A 25,229-nucleotide genomic window follows, 5' to 3' on the forward strand; every position below is an offset into this window, starting at 1 on the left:
GAGCGGTGGCACCGGCGGCTGCTGCCTTAAACTCAGGTCCGTCCGCTGCCTGTAGGCAGCTGCCCGGCTGTCAGGGCCGTCCCAGAGCCGGATAACTTGGCTCTTGGCTGAGAACTCTTGCCAGGACCCATGGGTGACGCCAGGAAAGTGCTCTGCTGGCTGCTTCCCACCGTGTTTCCCGGCCTCAGGGGGACGGAAGCTGCGGTCGCTGCTCTGCCCGCCCCGCCGGGGCTGCCTGCGCTCCCTTTCCACTCCTCCACTGGAGCAGCCACATTGGGGCGAATGTGGGATTTTTTCCCCCACTCCCTCAGTCGTGAAGTATCCCCCATGGGTGCCAACTTGGGGGGGATCTTTCCCAGCAGGTTTCAGTGCTGACTCTCTCATGTCGCCTCTCAGGGGACCAGCAGGTGCATTTCAGCCTTTAGGGATGGGGTTTCCCAGTGGTTCTCCTTCCCACCATAGAATCAACCCCCACTCAGCCACACCAGCAGCTGGTGAGACAGAGAAGGGGAATCAGTTCTGTCTCCAGCAGTCTCAGGGCACACCATGTTCAGAAGTTGGGGGAGGGATGCTTGGGACAGCCTGCCTGATCCCAGCATAGGGTTGAGAGGAGGGAACGTGGATCAGGTGTTGTCCTAACAGGGTCCCTGCTCCTCCTGGCCAGACAGCTGCCCTGCTCTGGTTCTGTATTTTGTACATGGCTGTGAGCCTCCCCGTGCAGTTGAAAACACTGCCAACCAACCTTCTGATCCTTCCTAATATATCAAGATAAAATGATAACACAAGAAGAGCTGGTTTCAAGGTATCCAGTCCACATTTCTGTTTTCCCATGTGATGGGAGCGCTCCCAGTTTTTCAGTGAAACTCCTGCTGTAAATGTAAATCCATGGGCACAAAGCAGAGCTGTGTGGGTGTTTGTACCTTGCCAGTATGCATCAGACACAATCCAGCATCCTGAGCAGGAATGGGGGTGCTCCTTCTCCCCGTGTGCTTCATCCTGTCAGACAGGGATGTTGTCCCATGCCAGGCTCATCACCTCAGCAAGATGTGTCAGACTGGGAGCTGCCTCAGCTCCTCAGCTGCTGACCATCAAAGCTGTCTTCCCTCAAACCAGCTGAGCTACTTCTGCTCCTTTGACTTGTCATGAGGCTGCCTTTGATGGGCAGAAGCACCCCAATATTCACAGTCACCTCAAAAGCAGAGCCCAAAGCCTTCCCCATCTTTGGTAAAATAGGGCAGGCTTGGCTTTTGATCATCTAAGTTTTCCTCTGGAAGGAGGAGGAGCTGTCTAGCCACGGGTTCATTGACTCCCTGCCCAGCAGGAATGTTTGCTTGGCTACAGCCAAGCCACCTCTGATGACTGTAACAGGCAGCCCTCTCTCTTTTGATATACTATCAGCTGGATTTATCAACACAACCTCCCACTCCAGCACTCCTGACCATCTCTCCCTGCAGAGGAGAGGGCCGCGTGGGAGCTGAGCTCACCTATTGGTTCAAGGGACCTTAAAAGGAAGTTTTAAAACTACTTAGGTTTTTGGTCTGTGCAGGAAGTCTGGGCTAAAAAAAGAAAAAAAAAGAAAAAGACAGCAGCATAATTACTCTGGCACGCCTGCATTCCTGCCCCAGGCTGAGGCGGGGAGGGACTCCTTCTTGTCAGAGCCAGGAAGAGGATCTGATCCCTGGAGATCATTGCCACAAACCTGTGTATCTGAAACCTGCAGCCATGCTGAAACAGATACTATCAGACATGTACATCGATCCTGACCTGCTGGCAGAACTCAGTGAGGAGCAGAAGCAGATCCTTTTCTTCAAGATGAGGCAGGAACAGATAAGACAGTGGAAGGAAAGAGAAGCTGCTGCCGACAAAGCTCCAGCAAAGAGGCCATTGCCAAAAAAAGGTAAGTCCCTGCCAGCTGGACATTTCACCCTCTACCACATATCTGGCCAAGTCAACTGCTTCCTAGAAATAGGAGGTAATGTCTCCTTAGACTAATTCCTCCTCCCTGGGACATACCTTAATTGTATTTCCAAACTGTTACTAAGCTGACTTGTGAAGGGGCAGTTTTAGCCAGTCAGGCAGGACTTTTCATCTCTGGCCCAGGCTCTCTGTACTTGATCAAATTGCTGAATTCCCCCAGCTGGGAAGACAGAGCTTACTTGCCCCCAGGTGATGCATTTCATTCAGTTTGCCACTAAATGGGGTCTCTGAATCTGTCTATAAAACAATCATGAACTTGAACATTTATCTTGTGGCAGGAGGTTCTCACTGTATCTTTAGACCTGATGTCCCCTTGCAAGGATTACACAGCATTCCAGCTGCTAGGAAGATAGGATTCTTCTCCCAGCTCTCCCCCATGTGCTCTGTTTGCAGGTGATTCCCCCTCACACAGTTTGGGGAGGGCAGTGGCAAAGAATTAAAGCAAGAAAGGAAGCAGTGGTGAATCCCATCCCTTGCCCCTAGACTCAGAAATGCCTTCTTCAATGACCTGGCATCAGGACTGAGAAATTAAATGGAAGGTGCATGCTGCATCCCAGCAGAGCTTTCCCTGCATAGAGCTGCTTTTGGAAGGGCAGGGTAGGCAGGATACAGGCCCTTATAAGGGGCTGCTGAGTCAACAAATGTTGCTAAAGAGTTACTTCTTTTCCAGTCAATGGGAAGTCGGTGACATGGAAGCTCGGCGCTGACAACGATGTCTGGGTCTGGGTGATGGGTGAGCATCCTTCAGACAAATCATATGCAGCCATCTGTGAAGAGATCCAGGCACAAAGGGCAAAGAGGTTAGCAGGAGAGCAAGGCAAGGAGGGCAGGTAAGCACCTTCCAGATGGAGGATTCACTGGGCAGTGATGTAGGAGGAGGCATTCCCAAGGGTCCAGAGGATGGATTCTGCTCTGGAGGGGCTGTGTTTAGCACTGTCACACTCAGCTTGCAGGCACAAGGGGAAAAGGTTGGCTTCCTGTGAGTATGCACAATGCTGGCAGAGAGCAGCTCCAGCCTGAGGCTTGCACTTGCTGATGAACCTCCCGTGAAATGGCTCCTGTGCAGAACCCTCTGCAGAGCACAGGAAATGCTAATTCTGTTGTTACAGCAGGTGAGGAGTTTGGGTTGCAGTGATTCACCCACAGCTGCCCGGGTACAGCAGGAAGACAGTTACTCACCACAAGTCATTAATTTAATTATTCTGCCTACCTGATCTGGAGATATGAGAGCTGCCTGCATGAATGTTACTTCACCACAGCACTGCTCACAAGCAGCTCCCTTGCAAGTTGCTCAGAGAGCTGAGAGTCATTCCCTAGGGTTCATAAGTCCTCTCTCTCTCTTGCATTTCAGTGAGACTGACTCTTCTGTAGCACAGTCTCTGCATCCCCAGCCAGGAGTCCTGGGTGAAACAGATCTTCTTGGGAACAAAAAAAGCACTGTGGAGGAAGAGAAGAAAGATGGGAGAAAAAGTGCTGCTGCTGCTACAACAGGGAAAAGCTGGGAGGTCACAAAGGTAGTTCAGCCCCTTTTCTCCATACTCATCAAAAACATGTGCTGTGAGATCTAGGAAGTGCAGCAAATCCTGCTGTAAATAGAAATTAGCAGAAGAAAAACTATTGCAGTATTATCTCCTCCTCCTCTGTGGATGGTTGGGCTTTTAACTCAAGACTGTCCCAGCACCTGTACATGCAAGGCCACAGCCCTCAAGCAAATAATCTGCTTGTATAAAAACAGATGAAGGTAGTTTTACCAGCATCCTTTTACATTCATATTCTAGTTCTTCCCTTTTATTTTTTCCTGGTTTCTAAAACAGTTAATAGCTTATGGACTTGACAGCATAGGAAAACTCCAAATGCAGGAGCTAAAGTGTCCACTTTCCTATTGTATTTCATTACAGAAATATTTTTCTCCAGCAATAAATACATTTCTACCCTTTACCTTGCTACAAAAAGCCATTGAGGAAAGGATGAGTTTAATTAACTACCCATGCAACTAAAGTTGAACACAACACTGTGCCAATTTAATGGGAGAAGTCCAATCTCAGCAAAATTTTCATTCAGCCTTTTGCTACTAACTTCTATGAGTGTATATTTGTATATTTTTACTACACAGCTGTATTTTGGTATGAAAAGCACAATAGCTGAAGGTTGGGTTTTGGCAAAGTGCCTGTTCTGCTGTTACCAAAACACTGAAGGGAATTTGGACCTGTGGTCTCCTTTATCAAAAGCCTCTGAGTCACAGGGGGCTTTTCTTAGCGTTAGCTGTTTGCTAAAGTTGAGCAAATACGTGAGTTTTGTTTTCAAAGGAAGTTTTAGTCACAGGTAACAAAAAAAAAAAAAAAAAAAAGAACAAAAAAGAAAGAAAGGAAAAAAAATCCCCGCCACCACCCCCACATTAAAGAGGGCACCACCAAAAAGAAAATAATCTAAACTTTGCCTTGCACATGGAAAAAAATATCTAAACCTTGTCTTGCACATGGAAGTAGAGGGGGTGTTGTATATTTTAGTTTTATTTTCTGTTGTTATATTATCAGTAATTTTCCCTTGGTTTCTAGGGCTCTTGCTATTAGAAGGAGAGATCCAGACTGCAGACCCTTGTTGCATTTTCTAGGTTTGCAGAGGGACTTTTTCTCACCTCCCTCATTCAAGTGCTTCCTCAGAGATCCATTTCCCTTTAACCTGAGGGCTCCTTGCACTGTCCTTTGTGTGCTGCAGGGGCTGTTTTAAGCACACAGACTGCTCCACACCTGTATGGTTCCTCCTTTCCTGGCAAGGAGAGGGAAATTGGAAAGCCAAATTCATATTAAATATTAGCCAAGTAGGTTGTGGAGTTAAACCCAAGCCAAGTATCCTTGGTAAGCAGCACAGTACAGTTAACTTAACACTCCCTGTGCTGTGGGAACTCAGTGGGGAGGTGGGTGGGTGGGTGTTTGCACAAAGTCCAAGTGTCTCCAAGATGCTGCCCAGGTAGCCAGACTGGTTTGCTGGGCAGAACAAACATAAAGCAGGCAGCGAGCTGGGTCAGTCTGACAAGCTGAGGTTTGCAGCACCTCAGCCACAGCAAGCAAACAAGCAGAGGCAGGTAAAGGTGTGGAGGGAGGTAAAGGTGTGGAGGGCAGGTAAAGGTATGGAGGGAGGTAAAGGTATGGAGGGCAGGTAAAGGTGTGGAGGGAGGGCAGGTTCTGCTCGGGCTTGCTTTAGAGAGAAGGAAGGGATTGCTCCCTGGCAGCACTTGGGAGCATTGCTTAGCAAATTTGGGCTTGCTTACAGCAATCCAGACACCCCTGAGTTCTCCTCCTGTGGCATATTAGGCCTAATGGGATTTTTAAAAAAAATAAATCGTTTTTTGCCATAGAAGGCTGGTAAATTTTGTTAACATAAATGCTACATCGTTGCTTCTGCATTAGACACCTATTACTCAAAAAAAGAGCAATGTTTCTGTCTCTGCATTTATTTCTTATTGCTCTTTTCCTCTGCCCAGAGAAAAACCAGGGATGTTCACCAGATGCTGGCAGACTGCTACTTGAGGAAGCCTGGCTTCCAACAGGTAAGTGACAGCCTAGGATGCTCCTAACACACTGAGGAGGAGCCCAGAGCTTCTCCTAGATTCCCAGTCAGCCTCAGAGACCTGTCTGACCCAAGGATGTCCTCACTTCTTGGACCAATTTTATCCAGTGTTGCCATGTTCCTCATGTATGGTTTAGTAATTTGGAGATGGCACAAAGCAGATGTCAGCTGCAGTGAAGACAGAGGCTCTGGATGTGGTTGAAGTCAGAGTGATTCACAGTAAAGAATGCAGCTCCCAGTCTTTCAAGACTGCTAAAAATCAGAGTTAAAACTAGCTATTTTTTAAAAATAATGCTAAACATAATGTTTCTTTCACAGGCAAAGGAAGCACAGAGGAGAAATTCAGGAGAAGAGACTACAGCCCCCCGGGGGGCAACACCACAGAGCCACCCCAGCTCAGAGAGCCAGAGGACACTGCAGAAATTGGATGAGAATGAGCCTGAATGGCAGGAATCCTGTAAGATCTTAGGATGACCTTTTCCTACAGGGCTTGTGAAACACTAGGGCTCTGTGGGGTCATCTCAAGCCTTCTCCTGCCACACTGGGATTGAATAATTGGTTGGTGGGTGACAAGTACTGCCAAGAAATACAGCACTGCATTATCAGGGGTATTTCTGAGCCCACACAGCATTGAGGCTACAGCTGGGCAGGGAAATGGAAATTTTTGCCTACAAATACTACATTAAAACAAGCAACAGATACAAACCAAAAATGCCCTTTTGTAGGACTTTGCAGCATCCATTGCTCTTGAGGACAAGGATAATGGGTGACAGGACCTAAGTGTCCCTGCCCATGGCAGGGGAGTGGGAATTAGGTGATCTTTAAGGTCTCTTCCAAAACAAACTATTTTATGAACTGAAAAGGGTTTCCCTGTCATCCAAGCATGATCCCACCTAAGCAGAGCCGTGCTGTAACGTATCCAAATGATAGGAAGGAAAACTGCAGACAGCATGAGACTTGCAGTAGCATCCATCACTGCTGCCAAACACTTCCTGAAGGAGAACCTGGTGCTTTTTTTTTATTTATTTTCCCAGTTGCTCCCCTGCTGCTCAATAGATGGCAATGGTGTACTACCAATTGTTTCCACTTCAGGCCAGGGGTTTTATTTATCTTACTGATTAAAAAAAAAAATTTGATTGAAAAGCAAGTAAAGAACAAGCCTAACTGTGAGAGACCAGAGAGCTGGTTACTCCTACAGACTCCAGGAAGAGCTGGATCCAGACAGTTATGGTAGATTTACAGGGAAAAAAACCCAAACAAACCAGACAAGCTCTCCAATTTCCGTAACAGTTTCAGCATAAGTGTTTAAAAAAATGTTCACCACTTTCAATACTTTAAACGATCGATTAGGGGTAATTTCAGCAGGTTTAATTCCATACAACCTCCCACCCTACTGTCTCATATGAAAGACTGTAGAAATCTGTCTTAACTAGGAATCAGCACCCAAAACAAAACCAAGGAGTCTCTAAGTACAAAGGGACCTGGTGCTCAAGAGAGAACTCTTATTTTTAACCTCTTAAAGCAATAAAAACTGGGCCCTGTTAAGCAGTAGATACCCCAAAGGACAGGAGGCATGTGGCAAATGGTTGAGTGCAGCTTTCACCTTGTGAAGTGCATTCTTCTTCCACCTCATCCAGTGGGAATATGGCCAAAGGGCAGCAAGTTTAAAACTTGCCTGCTGGCTCAGTCCTCTAGGACTCCTTTTTTGTTCCAGTGCGGAAATCCAAGGCAGCAGATGAGAAGAGGAGGTCCCTTGCACAGCAAGCTAGGGATGACTACAGGAGGCTTTCACTGCAGGGCATCCACAGAGGAAAGCAGGAGGATATTTCCAAGGGTGCCACAGCAAGAGATCAGCGACCACTCCAATATCCACCTCTTCCCCCCAAGCCTAAGCTTCTCCCTCCTCCGTTGGCAAACGGGAGAGTGGTTGGGTAAGGAAACACTCGTGGAGGGGAGAAGGGATGAGATTCTTCTGCCTTGCATGAGATGGTTGAGATGGGAATGCTTAGCTCTCCTTCTCCTGTGGAGGAGACATCCCACAGGGAAACATAAAGAGCCCAGGTTATTCCAACCTAGGTTGTGGCTGAGGTTTGTTTGTTCACCCCTGGAGGGCAACAGGTTTATTTAGTAGAGCATCCTAAGCCTGAAGTGTGTACCTGCTCTATTCCAGGTGTCTGCTGAAAAAGATATATTTCTGACAGCTACATTACTGTAAGCCTTCTGTTTAAGGCTGTTCCTAATATCCTGAACACAAGGCAAAGTCCTCAAAATCTGTCATTTGAGCTTGATGCACAAACCATGGTATGTTCTAACAGGAAAGAGGGGATCCAGAGGACAATCTCCAGTTCCACCAAAGAAAGCATCATCAAGTGGTTCAAAGAGGAGCAATTCCCTCTCCGAGCTGGCTACCAGAAAACCACGGACACGATAGCACCTTGGTTCCATGGTGAGCCCTGAGTATTTCTGCCCCAACCCATTTGAGTTGGTTTTGTTAACAAAGCTGCTGCCTGGGAGCTTTTAGAAGGGGATCCATTTTAAAGATCTATGAACATAGTTTAAATCCCTTTATCATGATGACAAAAGGCAAGCTAATGTGTTAGAACAGAGGCCAGACCTTACAAAATACCCTGTACCTTTGCCATCCCTGGATGCACAGTCACCCTGCTAACAGTTTCTACTAGGGTGAGAAGGATTTGGCCACACCTCATCCCACTCATCCTTGGCCTCATGTGATTTTCCCTCCACATGTGCTCATCATCCATCATCTTCCTGTCCCATTTCTCATGGGTCAGCATGTTCTCATCAATCCACTTTGCTTCGGAAACCCCTTCAGTCTGACACTTCAGAAAAAAAAAAAATGTTCTGCTCTTGTAACTGGATTTTCAATACTTGCCTGGCTCTCTGACAGGGTCTGTGGCCACAGCACTGCTATCCTGTAATCGACCTGTAACACCTGCAGTGCCACTCACTCTCTGAACACAGAAACTGTCCTTTTGAGCCCTATATGTTTATCTTTCACATTCAGTCAGGGCTGGTACAGTTAACATAAAGCACAGCTGGCATGTTAGCACCAGCAGTAACAGCCCTGGGTGACTGGGCAAGAAAACAATTCCAGGGATGAAGTGCCACGGTCTGGTTCTAGAACAGCAAAGCAGATTTCTTGTGAGAACTGTTCCATACAGCCCTGCTTTTCTTCCCTTCACTTTTGTGCTTTGGTTTTGGACAGGTATCCTAACCTCTAAGAAAGCTGAGGATCTTCTGAATAAAAGAGCACCAGGAAGTTTTCTGGTCCGAGTCAGTGAGAAAATGAAAGGCTATGTGCTCTCCTATCGCTCTGTGGAAGGCTGCAAACACTTCCTCATTGATGCCTCCAGTGATTCCTACAGCTTTCTTGGAGTGGACCAGCTGCAACATTCAACACTGGCTGACCTTGTAGACTATCACAAGGTGAACACCTAGAGATGCATTTATTGTTTAACTGCCTCAGGGCACCTCAAAAGAAAGGGTTCAGTTGTTCTAAAGCAGGTACTTGGTCCAATTTCAGCTGCTCTTGGGCATCCTGTGTGCTGTTCCAGGTGGGTATGCCAGCCTGATGAGTACATCTCAGGAGGCATCTCAAATATCTTAGACCTGATTCTCTCCCCCTTGAATGCACAGAACACCTCTGCACACAGGGCTCGAGTTATTTACCCTTTAGGAGAAATGCTGAAAAGGTGAGAGCGTAATCACAAGGGCTCCTCTCTTGCTTTGGATTCTCTTTGTGGCTGTGCAGTCCTGGCAAGTTGGGTAAGCAGAAAATCCTGCTTGCCTTCAGCATGAAAGAGAACAAGGTATCTTTATAACCTCAAAGCAGGTCTGCCAGGGTCCTTCCCTGACTTTCCCAAGGGCTCCATCCCAAAGTGTGATGAGCAAGTCCACACCATAGGCCTTTGGACCTGGTCTTTAGGGACATGGTGTAGTAGCTGGATTATGGTGTTGGTCAAAGGTTGGACTGGATGATCTTGGAGGTCTCTTCCAACCTAAACATTCTGTGATTCTGTGGTAACAGAGGCAAGGAGACTGCTGTCCACCTCATGATATTGTGGTAGGCAGGGTCTGTTTGAAAGCTGTTGTTTAATCATATCCTGTATCAACAGGAAGAACCCATCACTTCCTTGGGGAAGGAGCTTTTGCTTTACCCGTGTGGACAAGAGGACCAAGAAGCAGATTATTTCTGTCTCTTTGAGTGAACCCCCATGCTGGTATTCCCAAAGATGCAACTTCAAACTAGAGCTGCTGATGTTACCTGCAATGGTTGCCATAAGTGCCTCTATTTTATAAACTTCACAAGAAAGCACTGGGAGGATAAGCAGTGTTGTGGGCTTGTTGTATTGACTGAGTTTAAAGGATGCATCAGCTCAGCAAGCTGCAAAGGACCTGGACAGTGGAGTACCCTACACTGTGGCGTAAAAGAGGTGGTGGAGTAATCAGTTGAACAGAGCCTGCCATCTATTTTCAGTGTGAAGATTTCCTGGGGGACTTCTGTATTTGAGCTGCCTTTTTTCTTGAAGGAAAGGTTGTGTGCCATGTGATAAAGAGATCAAGATCTACAGCTGAATGAGGTCATTCCTTCCTGAGGGCACAAACCAACCTGGGAGGTGAATTGGTCTTGATGTGGTAATTTGCATAATGGAAAGCTTAATCTTGTAAAATGCTGTGCCCTTGGAATTGAGGATGTTCAAGCCAAACATCCAAAGCAAACCCTCAGTGCCTTTCAGTGAAAGATGTTCTCTGTGAAGAGGGATTTTCATGAATTGTGCATTTTTAAAATTCCTTTAGCCTCTGAATACAGATCCTCACTCATGTAACCTATATTTAAATCCCACAGGGGCCTTTTGAAAGAGAAAGGAGAAGGGATACAGGAATTTGTAGGAAAGACTACTACCTGCACAGAGCCTAAACAAATGTAAGCAGCAGCACCTATATCAGTATTAGTACAGTCTGTGTAAGAGTGTTTGCCAGTAGCAAAGAATTAAAGAATGCTATTTTCTAATGTTGAACTATTTATTGCAATTCATTTCCAGATTACTGAGATGCATCTGGTGTAAACTTTAACATAGAATTTGTTCTTTTGTTGTAATGTTCTCTTTACATACCTGTTACACTGCTTTTAAAACACTTAATTTAAAATACTGGGGGAGAAGCTCAACACAACCACGCAACAAATTAATCCTCATCCAGATTCCCTCACACTGTGGCACGTGAGGAAGTGAACATCTGAGGGCTGTGGTGCAAATCTGCAGACACTTTTAGAGACATAGTCCTCAATTAGTGAACAAGAGTCAATCTTGTTTCAGAAATTTACCTATTCTCTTCTTTCTGTCAAATTCCTCTGCCTGACTTGAGGAACCAGTCAGAATTTTCCATCTTGGGTTGATCTGCATTTTGCAGAATACAGACTAAAAGAAATTGTTGTAGTCACCTGGTCTTAAAACTTAAAACTATGCTAATAGGAGGTTTCCAGACATGGAAAGAGGGGATACTTGTACTCCAGTTACAGCAGGTTTAACTTGCTAGAGATAAAGCCTTAATGTAAAGTGAGATTCTGAAAGTAACAACACTCTGGCAGGGCAAATGACTTAAGCACCCTGTCACATGCCAAAGAGACATTTTCAACATAACCTTCAACAATCATAAGGGACACCAGATTATTTGTAGGGGAAAAAAAAAAAAGCCCTCCCTCCCACTTATCACAGAACTGGCTGGGTTGGAAGGGACCTCAGAGATCATCGAGTCCAACCCTTGAACCACCGTTGCAGTTGCTAGACCATGGCACTGAGTGCCACGTCCAGTCTCTTTTTAAATACCTACTTTTAAATACCTACTTTTTAAACACCTACTTTTACCCTACTTCATAAACTATTTCTTTTGAAATATATGGCTAAAATTAAAAGTCATTCTGGGATTCTAGAGACCAGTTAGCAGCAGTTCTCATGTAAAGAACATGCCATAGGTGCTGTCCTGCTGGACACAAACCACAAAATGTTTTGAATAAACATGGGCTGGTAAAGACAGGGGACAAAGTCTCTTTTAAAAAGGCAGTTTGAGAGGCAGAGTGTTAACTTGCAGGAAAAAGGAGCAGCTGGTTTAGCACAGACACAACACGACTGCAGGACTTGATCACTTTTAGCTCTAAGGTGGCACTCCTCAGGGTTTGACCTGCTGACCAGTGAAAAGTAGCTTCACATATCTTTATATCATAACTACTTATTTGCAAATGTTGGCTCTCTAGTTTCATAATCATACCTCAGGTTTTTTAAAAGACTCCCAGCTTCACTTGTCTGCTGTGAGGGAAGAAACATGGAATTTTATACCTGCACATTTAAATCCCAGCACTGACTGCAAAGGCAGCACCCTTGCCAGAACATATGGCAAGATCTAACTCCTATTGCTCTGAAAATTTATTACCTTCAAAGTCTATGGAGGAAGGACAACTTGCAGAGGTCAGGAATCAAGGGTGCTGGCATGTTTTGGGGAGCTTCTCTGTATTATCTCTAAGGGATGCTGTGCAAGGATTACAAGAGCAGCCATGCTGAAAATTGCTTGCTGAGGAGATGACAATACCTGGAAAGATCAGGCAATTCATTTTACCCCATGCACCTATGGCTATATATACATACATGTATATATATATACAGCATGCAGCAGCCATCAAAAATTAAAGCAAGGAGTCCCCATGTGGCTTCTCTGTCTACACAAGGTGATCTCTACTCCCTCCCCAGTTAAGATCCAGTAATTTGCCATTTGGAGAAAGATCACAAGCTATTTCTGGGACAAGGAAGGTGTAGAGCTGCCTGACAAAAGTTCTGGTTCTCTTGGCTGCTCTGTTTGGATTTCACCTTTTCCTCACTAGTCTGGAAGATCTGGTGCAGCTCCATTTGGCTCACAGAAACCCAGCTAACAGCAGCTTCACTTTCTTATGTTGTTCTTCACCTCCCCCATCAGTGCAGTCTCCAACTTTTAAGACAGCCCTGCCAGACTTCTGCTGTTACTCCTGCATGTCACTGAGGTGACCAGTGACTTTGGGCTGGTATCCTCTATCTTTGCTTGAGTCTCACCTCTTGCCAAACTTTCTTCTGCAGCCAAGAAACAGGAACTGTATAGACAGTACAATTCCTGGCAGGAGGAACAGCATTTCTGTGGAAAAGAGTGTGCAAGAGAACCACAAAGGCACTATTTAAAAACTCTGTCAGGGCTGACATGCTTGCTGAGGTAGCTAGAGTAACAAAGTGTTGAATTTACAGGTGCCCAGTGCTTAGAATTAGAGACTAATATAGACTTCAAGGGACCTCCAGAGATCATCTGGTCTAGCCCTGCCCTACAAGTCTGGCCAACCTCGAAGTCACATTAGGTTGCTGAGGGTTTAGGAAAATCTAAGGGAAGATAATGGAAAAACCATCACACAAATAGTTAGAGTAGGCTTGAGTAATGACTGTGAAACTTCCATAATATGCATAACCATGTTTTAAATTCAGGTTAAGTGAGACAGTAGGAAGAACTGCCTCCTGGGAGCAACTCAGTTACTATAATTGTCTTATGCATTGGCCAAGCCTTGCCTGTCTCCTCCATATTTGTAAAGTTACTCCATGAAAATGAAGCACTTTATAAAAAAATTTATTATGTGTTCTGGGAACAAAAAAGCTCATTGGAGGATGCACTTATTGCTGAAGTTTTTGTGGTAAGTGATGTATTTGGGGGTTGGGTTTTTTTTTTAAGCATACTGAATTTCCATAATGTTTGTACTTTTGCAGTGGTTTTAGACATCAGGTGATTTGCAAGGAAAGTAAAATACAGATCATTTGCATCCAACAAAAGACAAACACATGCAAAAGGTGTTAAGGGAAAAGGTACTTACAAGTAGCCTGGTCTGCATACAGTGCTCTCTCTGCATACAGTGCTTTAAAAAGAGGGTTCTAAGAGCCATTCTTACCACATGGTGGCATGATAAATTGTGCTTTATTCAGTATTCTCTTGTGTATTTCTTCCCCCAGCATTTGCAGGCCAAAAACCAAATTAGAACCTGGTTTCAGACTGCCTTGAATTAATCTGAAGCAGCAATACAAAGAGAAACAGCATTCAGGTAAGCAAATAGGATTTATATACCCATGCAGCTTTTGTTAGCTAGTGTATATTAAGATTATAAATAGCAGTTATATGCTTTATAAGAGCAGTAACTTGTGCTTTCAACAGTTTTAGGCAAATGCAAATAAGTCTATTAAGAAGGAGACTAATTTTAGGATGCATGTATAGTTATCATAAGAGAATTTCCAGGGTGCATTAATCCATCACAAAAATTTATTTTGTTAATTACAAAATATTTTGTTATACTCTAGGCAAGATTCTAGATTTGGTTTTGAAGGAACACTTTGGTATAAAATCATAAAATATTCATCAATTTTGGTAGCTGACATTCAGAGTTTAAAGCCTCCTATTAAATCAGTACTGCAGGTTGATAGGTACCTCTTTTTCTTCAGCATGGAAAAGCTTTTTCTTTCCAGCACTCAGGCTGTGTAGAAAAAAATACTTTGCTATCTGAACTCAGTTACCATCCACCAGAAACACAAATCTGCAGAGAGTTTTCCAAGTGTTGGAAGGCTCTACAGTCTCCTGGTAAGGCTAAAAGTGGAAAACCTGAAGTGTGACAAAATAATTTCCAAGCAAAACCAACTCCATTTAAAAATATATCTTGAGATACTTAGAGTGTTCTAAAGCAGAAATACACCACCTGATTCATGTGATACAGACATGGCTCATTGCTTTATGCTCACTGTCCACAAAAGAGAACAAACACTACCCTCCAGTGGTTTTGAAACATCACACTTGACTGGTAGGTCTCTCTGAATTTTAGAAAGCACTTTTTGAGAAGCCTTTGTCTCTGAATTGAACAAACCCTGTTAGTGCACTGCTGCTGTCTCCCTGCCCCAGCCCCTTAAGGGAAAAAAACTTCTGACCACTCCAGCTTACCCATTGTTAACAATCAGAAGTCCTTCTCAGAGCAGGAGCTCTGTACTTATTAAAAAATAGCCCTTTTAGACAGGTCAGGTTAGATGTAGAAAATAGCATGTTATTGGCCCACAAAAGGGTCAGTCCATTAAATAACTGTACACATCTTACAAACATTTCACTGGAAGAGCACATCCATTTGTTACTGCAAGTAACACATTGGCATTTATGTTCATTGTCTCCATGATCTGGAATCTCATCAAGTGTTCAAGTACCCTCAAAAGCAAGTGCTGAACAGGCAGGCTAATGGAGTACTTGAAAGTCTTATTAAGAAAGAAAGAAAGAAACAAACAACAGAAGGGAGGACAAGCACTTCCCCTTATCTTTTGCTGCCATTCTGCTGGAATCTCTTTCAGTCTCATCAGGTCTTTCCTTGTTAACAACTCTTACCCAAAACACCCTACAGCCCAGTTCAGAGGCTTTTTGCCTCCCTTTTTTTTGGCTTCATGTCTTCTTGCTGCTCAGTTTCTGTTTGTGCAGGTGTGCTTCAATCTCTTGCTTGAAAACAAGCATCCCAAGCTGGCCATGAGAAGCTTCATTCATGGCTTTGGACTGCATGCACATTTTGTACTGTTCTGGGGTCAGCTCATCAGGACACTGCTTTTCATGCCACAGGTGGAAGAGCCCTCTGACAGGCGTCCGGATCACGATGAGGTTGCTGTGAAGGTATTTGCGGTAGAGGTGCACATCTTCACCACCCCAGCCTTTAATCTCCAGATCAAAGCCACCTGACAGAAACAAAACCCAAACCAAAACTAGAAACACACACTAGCAGACTCAAAGCTATTCATGCCACTGCAGTTGTTCTCTGGCTCTGGTCAGCCCTCTAAAACAGACACACTCCGTGTCAACGTCAAAGTGTCTGAGTTTCTGAGTTTCCAGCCTTTCAATATCTGACAAAATTGCATTATTTGTGCTCAGCTTAGATTTTGGTAATCTCTCTGGTACCTCAGAACAGCATGAACATCTAGCCAGAGCACTGCTGCAAACTAGATTCCTAGACAAGGCCAAGGAAAGGGAAGCTCATCACAACTTTTTATGTTTCAGTAAAAAAGCAGACATGATGGAGAGTATTTTTCTTACCTATGTTGATAAAATCAGATCTGTACTGACAAGTCATCCCAAAACCAAAGTCTCTCCAAAACCCAGTTTCTTTTTTAATAATCTGCACGAAGGAAGAGGAGTATTTATATGGGAGCAGAAATTCTTTCAGTGTAAACAGCAGCAAAACCCCTGAGTGTGGTGCCCTTTTATTTTTCCCAATGCAAATCCATAGCTGATCCCAAACTAGTTTTTGCAGATGCTCATTTCATCTCCCCCTCCCCAAAAAATCAGCTGTGTCATCAGCTATCAGGGATAAACCCCCTGATCTGTAATGGCCCTGCTTCCTCCTCACACCAGCTTCCTCCTCATCAAAGAGAGTCACCTGGGTTTAATTACATGTTTTAATTGTATGCCTTATGGCAATGGTTTTTAAAAGAATGCTGTGCTCTCACATTAAAGATAAGCAGGTGAGGTAAATTAGGCTGTTATGTTAATGCCAGGTTAAAAGCAGAAGGGGTAACTCTTAGCATCTCATTTGGCTCTGATACAACATGGCACCCACTTCAGAAACATACCCTCTGCTCATGAACTTCGGGCTGGGAAAAGCCACTAGAACTGTTCCAAGTAAGTAGGGGAATAATTTCCACTGACTCAGGTGGTAGTCACTGTGCACAAGGAATATGGAAATGCTACCCAAGAGCACATGCACCTTAAAAAATTGCTTTGTCCAAATAAAAGCAGATATTCAGAGAAGGATGTACTTACCAGCTGCTGTTCTAAAGAGGGGATGGAATCGTGGTGGCCATAAATTATACTGGGGTTATACTGGCTGAAGAGAACAGGATAAAACACCTTTTTCCCTGGAAATGGCATATGCCTTAATTAGTTCTCTAAATTTTAAGAATTCTTTACAGCAGCTTCATTACCAATTCAAAAGCAAGAATATTCTGGTGAAGGCTGTTATACAATAGGTAAAAATCTGTTCAAAGGCAATATATTTCATGAGCAGCAGTACCTGGCTGCGTGTTCAATCTACAGGAGTTCAGGAATTCAGCTGTGAAGTAGATGTCCACATCACAGAAGAAGAGAACAACATTGTTTCCTTTCCAAAACCGAGCACCGACATCTAACCCTTTGCCCCTGGAAAATTCTTCATTCAACTGGATGAAGGTAAAGTTCTTGAAGTTGGCTGACCTAGGAGAAGGAAAATACTTAGCAACCTGCCTTGTCTTCCAGCTCCTAATACAAATGGTGTGAGCCCAATATGAAACAATTCATGTAGAAATTTGTAGTATCACAGTTCTGAGAGCAGTTTGAGGGAAGAAATATCCTGTTTGAGTCTTGAGGAGATTTCCAGTATTTCAGCATTCAGCACTTGATCTGTGTACTCCTATACTGGCATTCCTATCACAGGCATTCAGAAAAATCCCAACAAGGCTTAGGTGGGCAAAAATATATTTAGGAAACAAATATAAAATACCTGTGGCCATATTATTGTATCTATATAAGGGTCTTCTTACCATATGGAGATGATAACAAAAGGTTATACTGCCACATAATCTTGATAAATACAGCTATGGAGTAAACACAGACCAGGCCTGGCCAAAAGCACTTCATTCCTAGTGAAAATGTCTGCATCTGCCACTGGAAGTCAGACTTCAGTCCTAACAGTTAGAGCCACTTTCAAAAGCATTAATGAATTTAACAGTGTGGAAAGAAAATTAAAAAAAAAAAAAAGGAGAGCTGCACTGAGATAAATTCAGTAAAATCTGTTCTGTGGTTCTAAAAACCAACATTACAAAACCAAAGATTTGGGACTGTCAGGGTAATAATGTTTTTACCTGATACAAAGGGAAGAAAGCATTTTTAGAACTTCTTGGTGCAATTATGAGTTTGGGCAGCTGTCTAGTCTCCAGTCCATGGTCTGATCACCATATATGAATAGCACACCTCAGATATTTAGGTACTTACTTGGAAGTATTTTCAAGTATTGATTTAACTTCATTCATTTGTTCTTTTCCAAAGTAGACTACAGTAAGGTGAATTCTCCCATCCTGCTGGATGCCCATTTCCCTAGAGAACAGAGACAGATTTGTGTCTTTGTGCCCCAGAAGTTATTTTTCTTCAATAACCTACACCCACCAGGGAAGGGCAGAATAGGGTCAACTCAGCAAGGCTTTCCTGAGGGCACTGACAGAGATCCCTGTCCTGATAAAGGGGCTCACCACCTCTGTCAGATGAGATGAAAGACTGTCAGGCAGATTAGGAAAAAAATTCTTTAAGGAGTGTTTGTATATTAATAGTAGGACACTTAAAATAGGCCACCCAGCCCCAGGTAGTTAATAGCTCTAGCACTTAGGACAATATGAGAAGGGGGATTTAAAAAAAGCTATATGTACTCTACCTCTTAACCTTGATTTTTTTTTTGTAAGAGATATTCCAAAGTACAGATCTTTGGCATTTTGTTAGGAAACATTCACTAAAATCTAATTTTAGTGAATCCCTCAATTTTAGATCAATCCATTAGCCTAAAGGTGGGACCAATCTGAACAAATGGTAGACATCATGCTTCACATGCATGAAGTTTAGTCAGCAAGAGTTCATCTATCAATAGAGAGATCAGCATGAGCAGAGGGTGATTTCTTCCATCCTAAAACAAGCATCCATCAGATGGCTGATTTAGACAAGGAGCCTATTTTTAGATGGCTGTAATTAGGCAAAACAAGTATCATTGTAAGAATCAGTATCTGTTGCTCACACAGTCCTTTCTGGACAGATATCCCTCCAAACTTCATTTCTATGTTTAAAAAAATAAGAAGCTTAAAAGTAACTATCCCAAAACATTTCCTCCTATTACCTTCATCTTTAATAGAGCCTAACAAAGTGTCCAAGAGCACTAATTCCTTTTTGCCTTACAGAAGTTCCTTTGCAACTAATGGCATGAAAATCTCATGTTGCCAGAGCTGTGTGTGCTCCAATGACATATTGAGACCCATAAACCAGGTACATGCTAATCAAACCCCTGATGACTGGAATATAATTCCTTTTACTGCTAATCACAATTCCTTAAGCAGCCAAATGCCTTTCAGTCTCTTTAATTTCCAAAGAGACTTCTCAGTGGCACAGTCAAATGTTATGTAAAAGGAGCATCCGGCTTTCCAAGAAAAAGCAAAGGCATTACTGGAGTAGAAACCCACCTGAAATTCTGCATGAACTGCCGAAATTTGCTGGCTCTCTTGGCCAGTGGCACAATGACATTAATAAGGGTGTCAGCCATGTTGACATTTTCATTTTTCACTTCCATCACAGGACCAAATGGCCGGAATAAAACAATCTTCTTGAACTGATGTTTTGTGTCTCCTTTGAAAGTCAGCTCATACAATGTGCCTTTGTCTTTTTCTGTGCGGTAGATCCCTGTGTGAAAAAAAATAAAAGAGAGGACATGGGGTTCCTGGGGAAAAAAAAAAAAGAATGCAGTCTTCATGTGTTACACCTAGGATGAAATACAGCAGAAGGATAAGATGTTTATTTTTAAACAAATATACAATCTACCATTGTTGGGAGGAGGCTGTCTTAGTGCTATACACTACAGGCTTCTTCTAATTCTGCAGTTTTGTTCTTGTTCAGGACTTCTGCTACAGCTAAAAAGAAGCAGCTTGGGTGCCAGCAAGGTTCCCTTGCAGAAAATGCTAATCAAAAAATTTACAATCCTAATATTTTACCTTGAAGAGAATTGTATGCAGGTTTAATGCATGTAATTGAATATGGTAACTCTTGATGCACACACAAATAATTTGTTTCCCTTTTTAAGCATATTCTTTCCTTTTTTAAATATCTTCTTTTTTAGAAGCAGAGAATGAAGTTATTTTCCCAAAGTCAGGCAGTGGATATTGGAAATGAGCCTGAACGTCTTAAGTCACCCTGGGGACTCACCCAGCAGAACATCCTGCCTTTGACAAGATTTTTCCATTTCTGAGGGCATTACTTCATTTTTATGTGATTTAGAAAGATGTGTCAAGTAGCATCGATTCTCAGAGATGAAGTTACAAGGAGGAGAAAAAAAGTACTCTCAAAAAAGTAATCCAGAAAGTCTTGTCCTGAAAAGTTTGCTGCTGAAACAAAATCCTTGGAAAGGCTACGTGTTAAAAACAGGTAAACTGATCATCTGTTGTTTCCATTAGAGCTGCTATGTTCCATTATATCCACAGTTCCTTTCAGAGGCAGGGGGAAAAGTCAAAGCCTTTAGAAACCCAGTGTAAAAAAGTGAACAGGAGATTTGGGTAGCAGGGAGGAAATGGACAAATCTAAAGAAAAAAAAAAAAAAAGACCTGGTCTGAAGGGTTGACTGAAAAGCACTGAGTGTCCAGACTTTCAAACAGCAATTCCCAGGGCTCTCTGAAGAAATGGGAAATATTTGATCTCTATTCAACAGGGCAGGCAAACAAGCTTCATGGAACTGATAACAAGCAAACCTTATCAAAATGGTGCTTAATTGGTAGCACTTTTAGTCTTAGTTCCTCCATAGGTTTCAGGTCTTTCTGAAATAGAATAACTCCCTGGACTCATAATCATTACTTGTACTCTGTTAGATGTTGTAGGAACTGCTGTTAGGATTTATCAGCATTTACTGTCCCCATTTTAACTCAATATTATAGTAGTGTTCTCACCCCACATGCAGTAAAATACAGCATTTTATTCTTTGAAGACGGATCATCTTTCCTCTGTATAAGCTTCCACAGCAAAACTGTATCAGGTAGCCTAGCACCAGGAGCTGTCAATTTGAGAAAGCAAAGCAACTTCTTCCTGTGTCTCTGAGACCTTATTTAAAGTTCCAGGCACTAGACAGCCACGTGCTTCAGGCAGGTAAATTCCCAACACAGCACATTTGACAGTGCCATGGCAGGGCATTTCTGGAACAACCCAGGGATTTTCTGGAACTGTTGCTGTTGGGAAAGAGTTTCACCAGACAGTGATTACATTCATTTATGGAACAAAACAGGCTTGTCAGAGTCTCCAAATTATCATCTCAATCTTTGAGAAAATGAATGACTTCCATAGCTTTGTTGGCATCTACATAAATTAATGACCAGCAATGTTATTCTTCCCACTGATCAACTGGCTTTCTATTGGAAAGAGAGCAGTCCTTTGCCTGCCTGTAATACACAGAAATTTCTCATCTTTTTCATGTTGCTTCTTACTAACTCTTCATGGAAGAAAACCAGTGAGCTTAGTACAGAAGTGGGAGGAATAAGGGGGGGAGAGGAGTATTATAGCAGCTGAAGAGCCCAAGTGCTTCTGTAAAGTGAGAAGCAGAGCAAAGCAGCAGCCAGATGGATAAGTTTGGGACCTCAGGGAGAAAGTGTGGTTCTATTGGTTTTGAATAAGAAAAAATGGAAAATTCCACCATGTGTCAGCTACCACTCCTGGACAGAGAAATGTCTGAGAATTCTATCCCAGTTTCACATAACAGCAAATCTGCTGAGAAGGAGTTTAGTTCAGTTGTAAGGTACTAGGGTCACAGTCTAATCCCCACGCACAAGTGGCTCTGCCTAGAAACTGCAGAGAATGCAGCACTTATTTTAAGAGATCCCAGCCACAGAGATGAAACTTTTCTCAAATGGAAGAGAGGTCTGAAGAAACATTTTCCTCTGCACAGACAAGAATAAAGGTACAAAATGGAAAAGAGGGCAAGATACAGACTCCAAATGACTATTGCACCACACTACCACCCTGTGTGCTGGCATGTTAGCAATGGCTTAGCCTTGAAAAAGTGATAGCAGGTACCAGATGTGACCCACAAGAATATTAAAATCCACAGGAGAGGCCCAAGCCAACAAGATGAACTTGCACCACTCTATATGCTCTAAAGACCTGGAATCATCAACACACTTTAAGTCAGTTTCAAAGGCTTTGCTGACCAGCACAGGGACAGAGACACAAGTCTCGCATATCAAGAGCAGCAGTTCAGGTTTGGAATCCTCTCTCTGACTCTGATTCCCTGATTTTCATTTCAGCACCCCCCTCCACCTCCTAAAACTTGAGACAAGGGCAGCAGCCTCCCCTTTAACATGAGATAAAGTTTTGTGTGCTAAAGCAGATGGAATTTAGAAAGCTTACAGGGCTAAGAGGCATTACTTTCAGTACATACCTGGTCCAAAGATCCAGCTACCCTGAGCAGTTTCAGAAAATGAAAACATCTGGTTTGAGTGCTACTCATTGGTTGCTGTGTTGCTGGATTGGTACAAAGCTGCCAGAAGCTTCCCTGGAACCCAGCCTGTTACTAACTTGTTGTGTAGGCACCTGCAGAACACTCTCCAAAACAAGTTCTGAGTCCAAACCTTACTTAAAATGGTGAATTGGAACAGAAAACTCAATCCTCCCTTCTCCTGCTCAAGTTATGCAGAGCAGTGGATTTGTTTGTGCTTCGACTGGCAGTTTTTGCAGTTATTGGAGACTGGAGGATGGGGGAAGAAGAGAGTGCCAAGAGATGACAGAGACTTCCAAAAGAGCTCTGCATGGAAACCTTCTGCCAAGTCAGCTCTGTGTTTATTGCCCTAATGCATGGATTCCTGCATCACAAACAAACAGGCTGGCACTGTGGGGTAAAGATGAGAATTTATTACCTTGCAGCTACAGAGGCAAGGGCCTGCCCTGCAGGGAAGGACAGAAGGAAGGTTTCTTTAACTCAGATTGAGCTCATGCAAAGCTCCAGTTTCTTGAGCTCCAAGAACTCTCTCTCTTTGGATTATTTTACCATGGTATATGAAAGCCAGCAAGGCTTGGCATTAACTTGCCAAGCATGTGACTAGAGAGCTGTGAACACACTTTGGTGGTGACTACAAGAGACTGGCAGACTCTGTTGTCACAAAGTCCCAGTCTCCAAAAGTTGCAGTTCTGCAGCTGTGCCTGGGACAGCATTGCTGGGTCATAGCACTAACACCATCCCAGATATATGTGCTGTGAGATAACTATTCCTCTCACCAATGCAGTCACACCAGACCCCCTGACCAGCACTATGTGGACCTTCCAATCTGTTGTCTGCATACAAACCTTCAACGAAGTCAGAGGCTGTATATACATGGTGTTTTGCATTCTTGTCCCCCTCTGGATTGTTCAAACTCCCAACAGCTAACTCAATCACCTCTACCAACTCATCTCTTTTATCCTTCCTTACAGGTTTCTCTTCTGGGTGACGTGTGAGCCCTGTCTCCAGCTGGTACACCTTCTGCAGGGTAAAGCTCTCAAAGGGCACAGCCGCATACTCTGTGGAGAGCTTAACACCACTGTGGACCTCTGCCTTGTTTATTTGGGAATGGAGGAAAGCCAGGAGGTTAGCTTGGGCCTTCTCTGGGTTACTGTGGTCGAGACGAATGTCCAAAGGGTCTGGGTACTGATCCTGCACATTCTTAAGCTGTTTGCTCCTACCCTGGAGCTCAGCTTTCAGCTGGGCAATTTTTTTCTTCAAGCTGGTGATGTAATTGCGGTGTTGCTCCTCTCGCTGGTGCAGAATGGCTTCATAACCCTCCTTTGCAGTTGGGCTGTGCACCCTGGGCAAGGCAAGCTGCTGGTTGTTCCCCTTGGGTGTACAAGCCAACATGTAAACAATAGACACTGAGCAACAGGCCACCACTAGCAAGCCAACAAGTCGAGGGAGAAATAGAATAAATCCTCTTCGGAGCATCATCTCTCAAAAAAACAGGGTCTAACCCCACACATGCAAAAGTTCTTACATCCATGCAGTGCCACAGAGGCCCCTGGACTTGGAGTACTCTTACACAAATGCATGTATGTGCAGGAACTGGCTCCTCAGCTCTCTTAAAACATGGGAACTGCCTCTGGATTGGGCTCTCTGTGGCGTTTACCCAGCAGGACCAAAATCCAGGCTGCAAAGCTGGCAGGAGCCCTCCTGATCCTCATGGCAACATCTGCACTGCTGCAGTGTGGTCAGCTGGTGGCTGGTGGAGCCTGACAGCCTGAAAGACAAGTGACAGGGACAGACATTTAGACTCATCAAAACCTGGTCACTCAGTCCAGACCACTGAGAATCAGCCAAAGATGCCAACATGCTTAGGGAAAGCTGGATTATGTTTTTAGTTTAGTTTAGCTTAGTTTAGTTTCATTTCGTTTAGTTTCATTTAATTTCATTTAGTTTTTTTTTTTTATTATTTTGTTTTGGTGTGAAAAAGAAGGTTTTCTTTGAAAAAGAAGTTGAAACTGTGAGCATTATCATTTTTAGTAAGACTTCCTCAAGTATACTTAAAAACAGGAAAGAAAGATTACATGACCCAACATTAATATCGATCTAGCTGTAAAATGCATTAAAACAACTGTGCTGAGAGCATAACCAGTGGGGTTTTCAAAATCCCTCAGTTTTGGCCCAAATCCACTCTGTTGCACAGAAGTTCATCATTTAACTCAGCTGACAGTAGTAATAGACTTAGGCTGAGTAACATCCTAGATCACACTGTTATGCTGCATTATTAGACTTAAATACAAATTAATCCCTTGACACTCTTCCCTTGGATGCATGCATGATGTTATGGCACTGCTTTTGACAATAAAGTCAAACATCATAGTCATATCATATCTGTCTTTGCTGGCAGACTCTTAAGTAAAAACAGTTTATTTAAGAATAGGAGTTTCAGAGTTGTTTTCAGTTATTTCTAGTCTTGAGCTGCCAAAGTCTTCTGCAGGACTTTTTATCAATTGCTATGACTTCCCTCCCTGTGTCTTGATTAACTATTACTCTATATACAGCAGTTACACAGAGATTTTTATGAGCTTTGAACTATTATAAATGCAGAGCTCTGGGAAAAAAAACTTGACATTTAGAGTAGGAATCGAGGGGGTTAGAGGAAGCTATAAAAATACTAATATATTTTTTCTCAAAATAATGCTTAATGGTTATTATAGTACTTATAGGAGTCTCCAGAAAATGTCAGCATTTTCAAAGGAAGAATTGCTGATGTTAAAGAAAATACTCAAGCACCAGAAGCAAAAGGACAAGATGAGGTTGGCACCCTTACCTTTTTGCAGTGATCTTCTTTTTGGGTGATCATCTTGGTCTGCTACAGTTACTTCTCAGCTTGCCCCAATCATCCCCTGTTTATCTCCCTTCTTCTGCCCTTCCCAGAAAACATGGATACTATAAAAAGCTCTGTCAACCTCAGAACACCTCTTCATTGCTTTCACATTTTTCAGCTGCCTACATCTTCAGTCTGTCTCCTGTGTGGTGAAAGGCTGCAGTGGAGAAGCTTCCTATGGAGGTACTATAAAAGCTGGCCTCCTGCAATGTAAAGGAACTTGTCAAAGCAAGGGAAAATTAATCTGGGCATTTCTAGCTCTACAACAGATCTGGCTAAAAGACTGCAAGGAGGTAGTGTGCAGTGAGACAGGGTCAGGAAGTGGTAAGATGTAGTACATAAAAGACTGCTGTGCTTGTATGCTCCACTTCGCACAATTAGTCCATTGACAGAATTGGCAGAAGCTGAACATCACTGAAAGGATTAGTTGTGCTAACATGGTATAAACTGAAATTACATCTCAATGGCTTAGATAAACACACAATTTCATTTATATAAGCACCAACAAATTCGAGT

The 25,229-nt window shown here is 43.4% G+C and overlaps 2 protein-coding genes across 2 annotated transcripts; one reads left to right on the forward strand and one right to left on the reverse strand.

The window, feature by feature from the left end:
• Positions 1–1,096: 1,096 nt before the first annotated feature.
• On the forward strand, positions 1,097–10,133 carry SH2D4A (SH2 domain containing 4A). Its single transcript, XM_008499592.2, has 9 exons — positions 1,097–1,897; positions 2,648–2,807; positions 3,329–3,491; positions 5,459–5,524; positions 5,863–6,001; positions 7,259–7,475; positions 7,860–7,990; positions 8,771–8,991; positions 9,681–10,133. Exons 1-9 carry the CDS (start codon positions 1,723–1,725, stop codon positions 9,771–9,773), a joined length of 1,365 nt encoding a protein of 454 aa, XP_008497814.2. The 5' UTR covers positions 1,097–1,722; the 3' UTR covers positions 9,774–10,133.
• A 4,582-nt stretch (positions 10,134–14,715) lies between these two features.
• Positions 14,716–24,684, reverse strand: CSGALNACT1 (chondroitin sulfate N-acetylgalactosaminyltransferase 1). Its single transcript, XM_008499591.2, has 8 exons — positions 24,657–24,684; positions 22,681–23,603; positions 18,828–19,044; positions 17,602–17,703; positions 16,646–16,824; positions 16,396–16,490; positions 15,670–15,751; positions 14,716–15,314 (listed from the first exon to the last, which is right to left on the reverse strand). The coding sequence occupies exons 2-8, from the start codon at positions 23,312–23,314 to the stop codon at positions 15,031–15,033; spliced, it is 1,593 nt and encodes a 530-aa protein (XP_008497813.1). The 5' UTR covers positions 23,315–23,603; positions 24,657–24,684; the 3' UTR covers positions 14,716–15,030.
• Positions 24,685–25,229: the final 545 nt, after the last annotated feature.

Source organism: Calypte anna, chromosome 4A (genome assembly GCF_003957555.1).
Source record: "Calypte anna isolate BGI_N300 chromosome 4A, bCalAnn1_v1.p, whole genome shotgun sequence".
In the NCBI taxonomy this organism is placed as follows: Eukaryota; Metazoa; Chordata; class Aves; order Apodiformes; family Trochilidae; genus Calypte; species Calypte anna.

What these genes read in the sequence shown, in the direction of transcription:
- SH2D4A (XM_008499592.2), top strand. Translation starts at nt 1,723, where the DNA reads ATGCTGAAACAGATACTATCAGACATGTACATCGATCCTGACCTGCTG. An exon ending in GAGGCCATTGCCAAAAAAAG is followed by an intron (nt 1,898 to 2,647) that starts GTAAGTCCCTGC and finishes CTTCTTTTCCAG; the next exon opens with TCAATGGGAAGTCGGTGACA. An exon ending in GCCTGAATGGCAGGAATCCT is followed by an intron (nt 6,002 to 7,258) that starts GTAAGATCTTAG and finishes TTTTTGTTCCAG; the next exon opens with TGCGGAAATCCAAGGCAGCA.
- CSGALNACT1 (XM_008499591.2), bottom strand. Translation starts at nt 23,314, where the DNA reads ATGATGCTCCGAAGAGGATTTATTCTATTTCTCCCTCGACTTGTTGGC. An exon ending in CAGTTCATGCAGAATTTCAG is followed by an intron (nt 17,704 to 18,827) that starts GTGGGTTTCTAC and finishes TCTGTTCTCTAG; the next exon opens with GGAAATGGGCATCCAGCAGG. An exon ending in TAGATTGAACACGCAGCCAG is followed by an intron (nt 16,491 to 16,645) that starts GTACTGCTGCTC and finishes TGCCATTTCCAG; the next exon opens with GGAAAAAGGTGTTTTATCCT.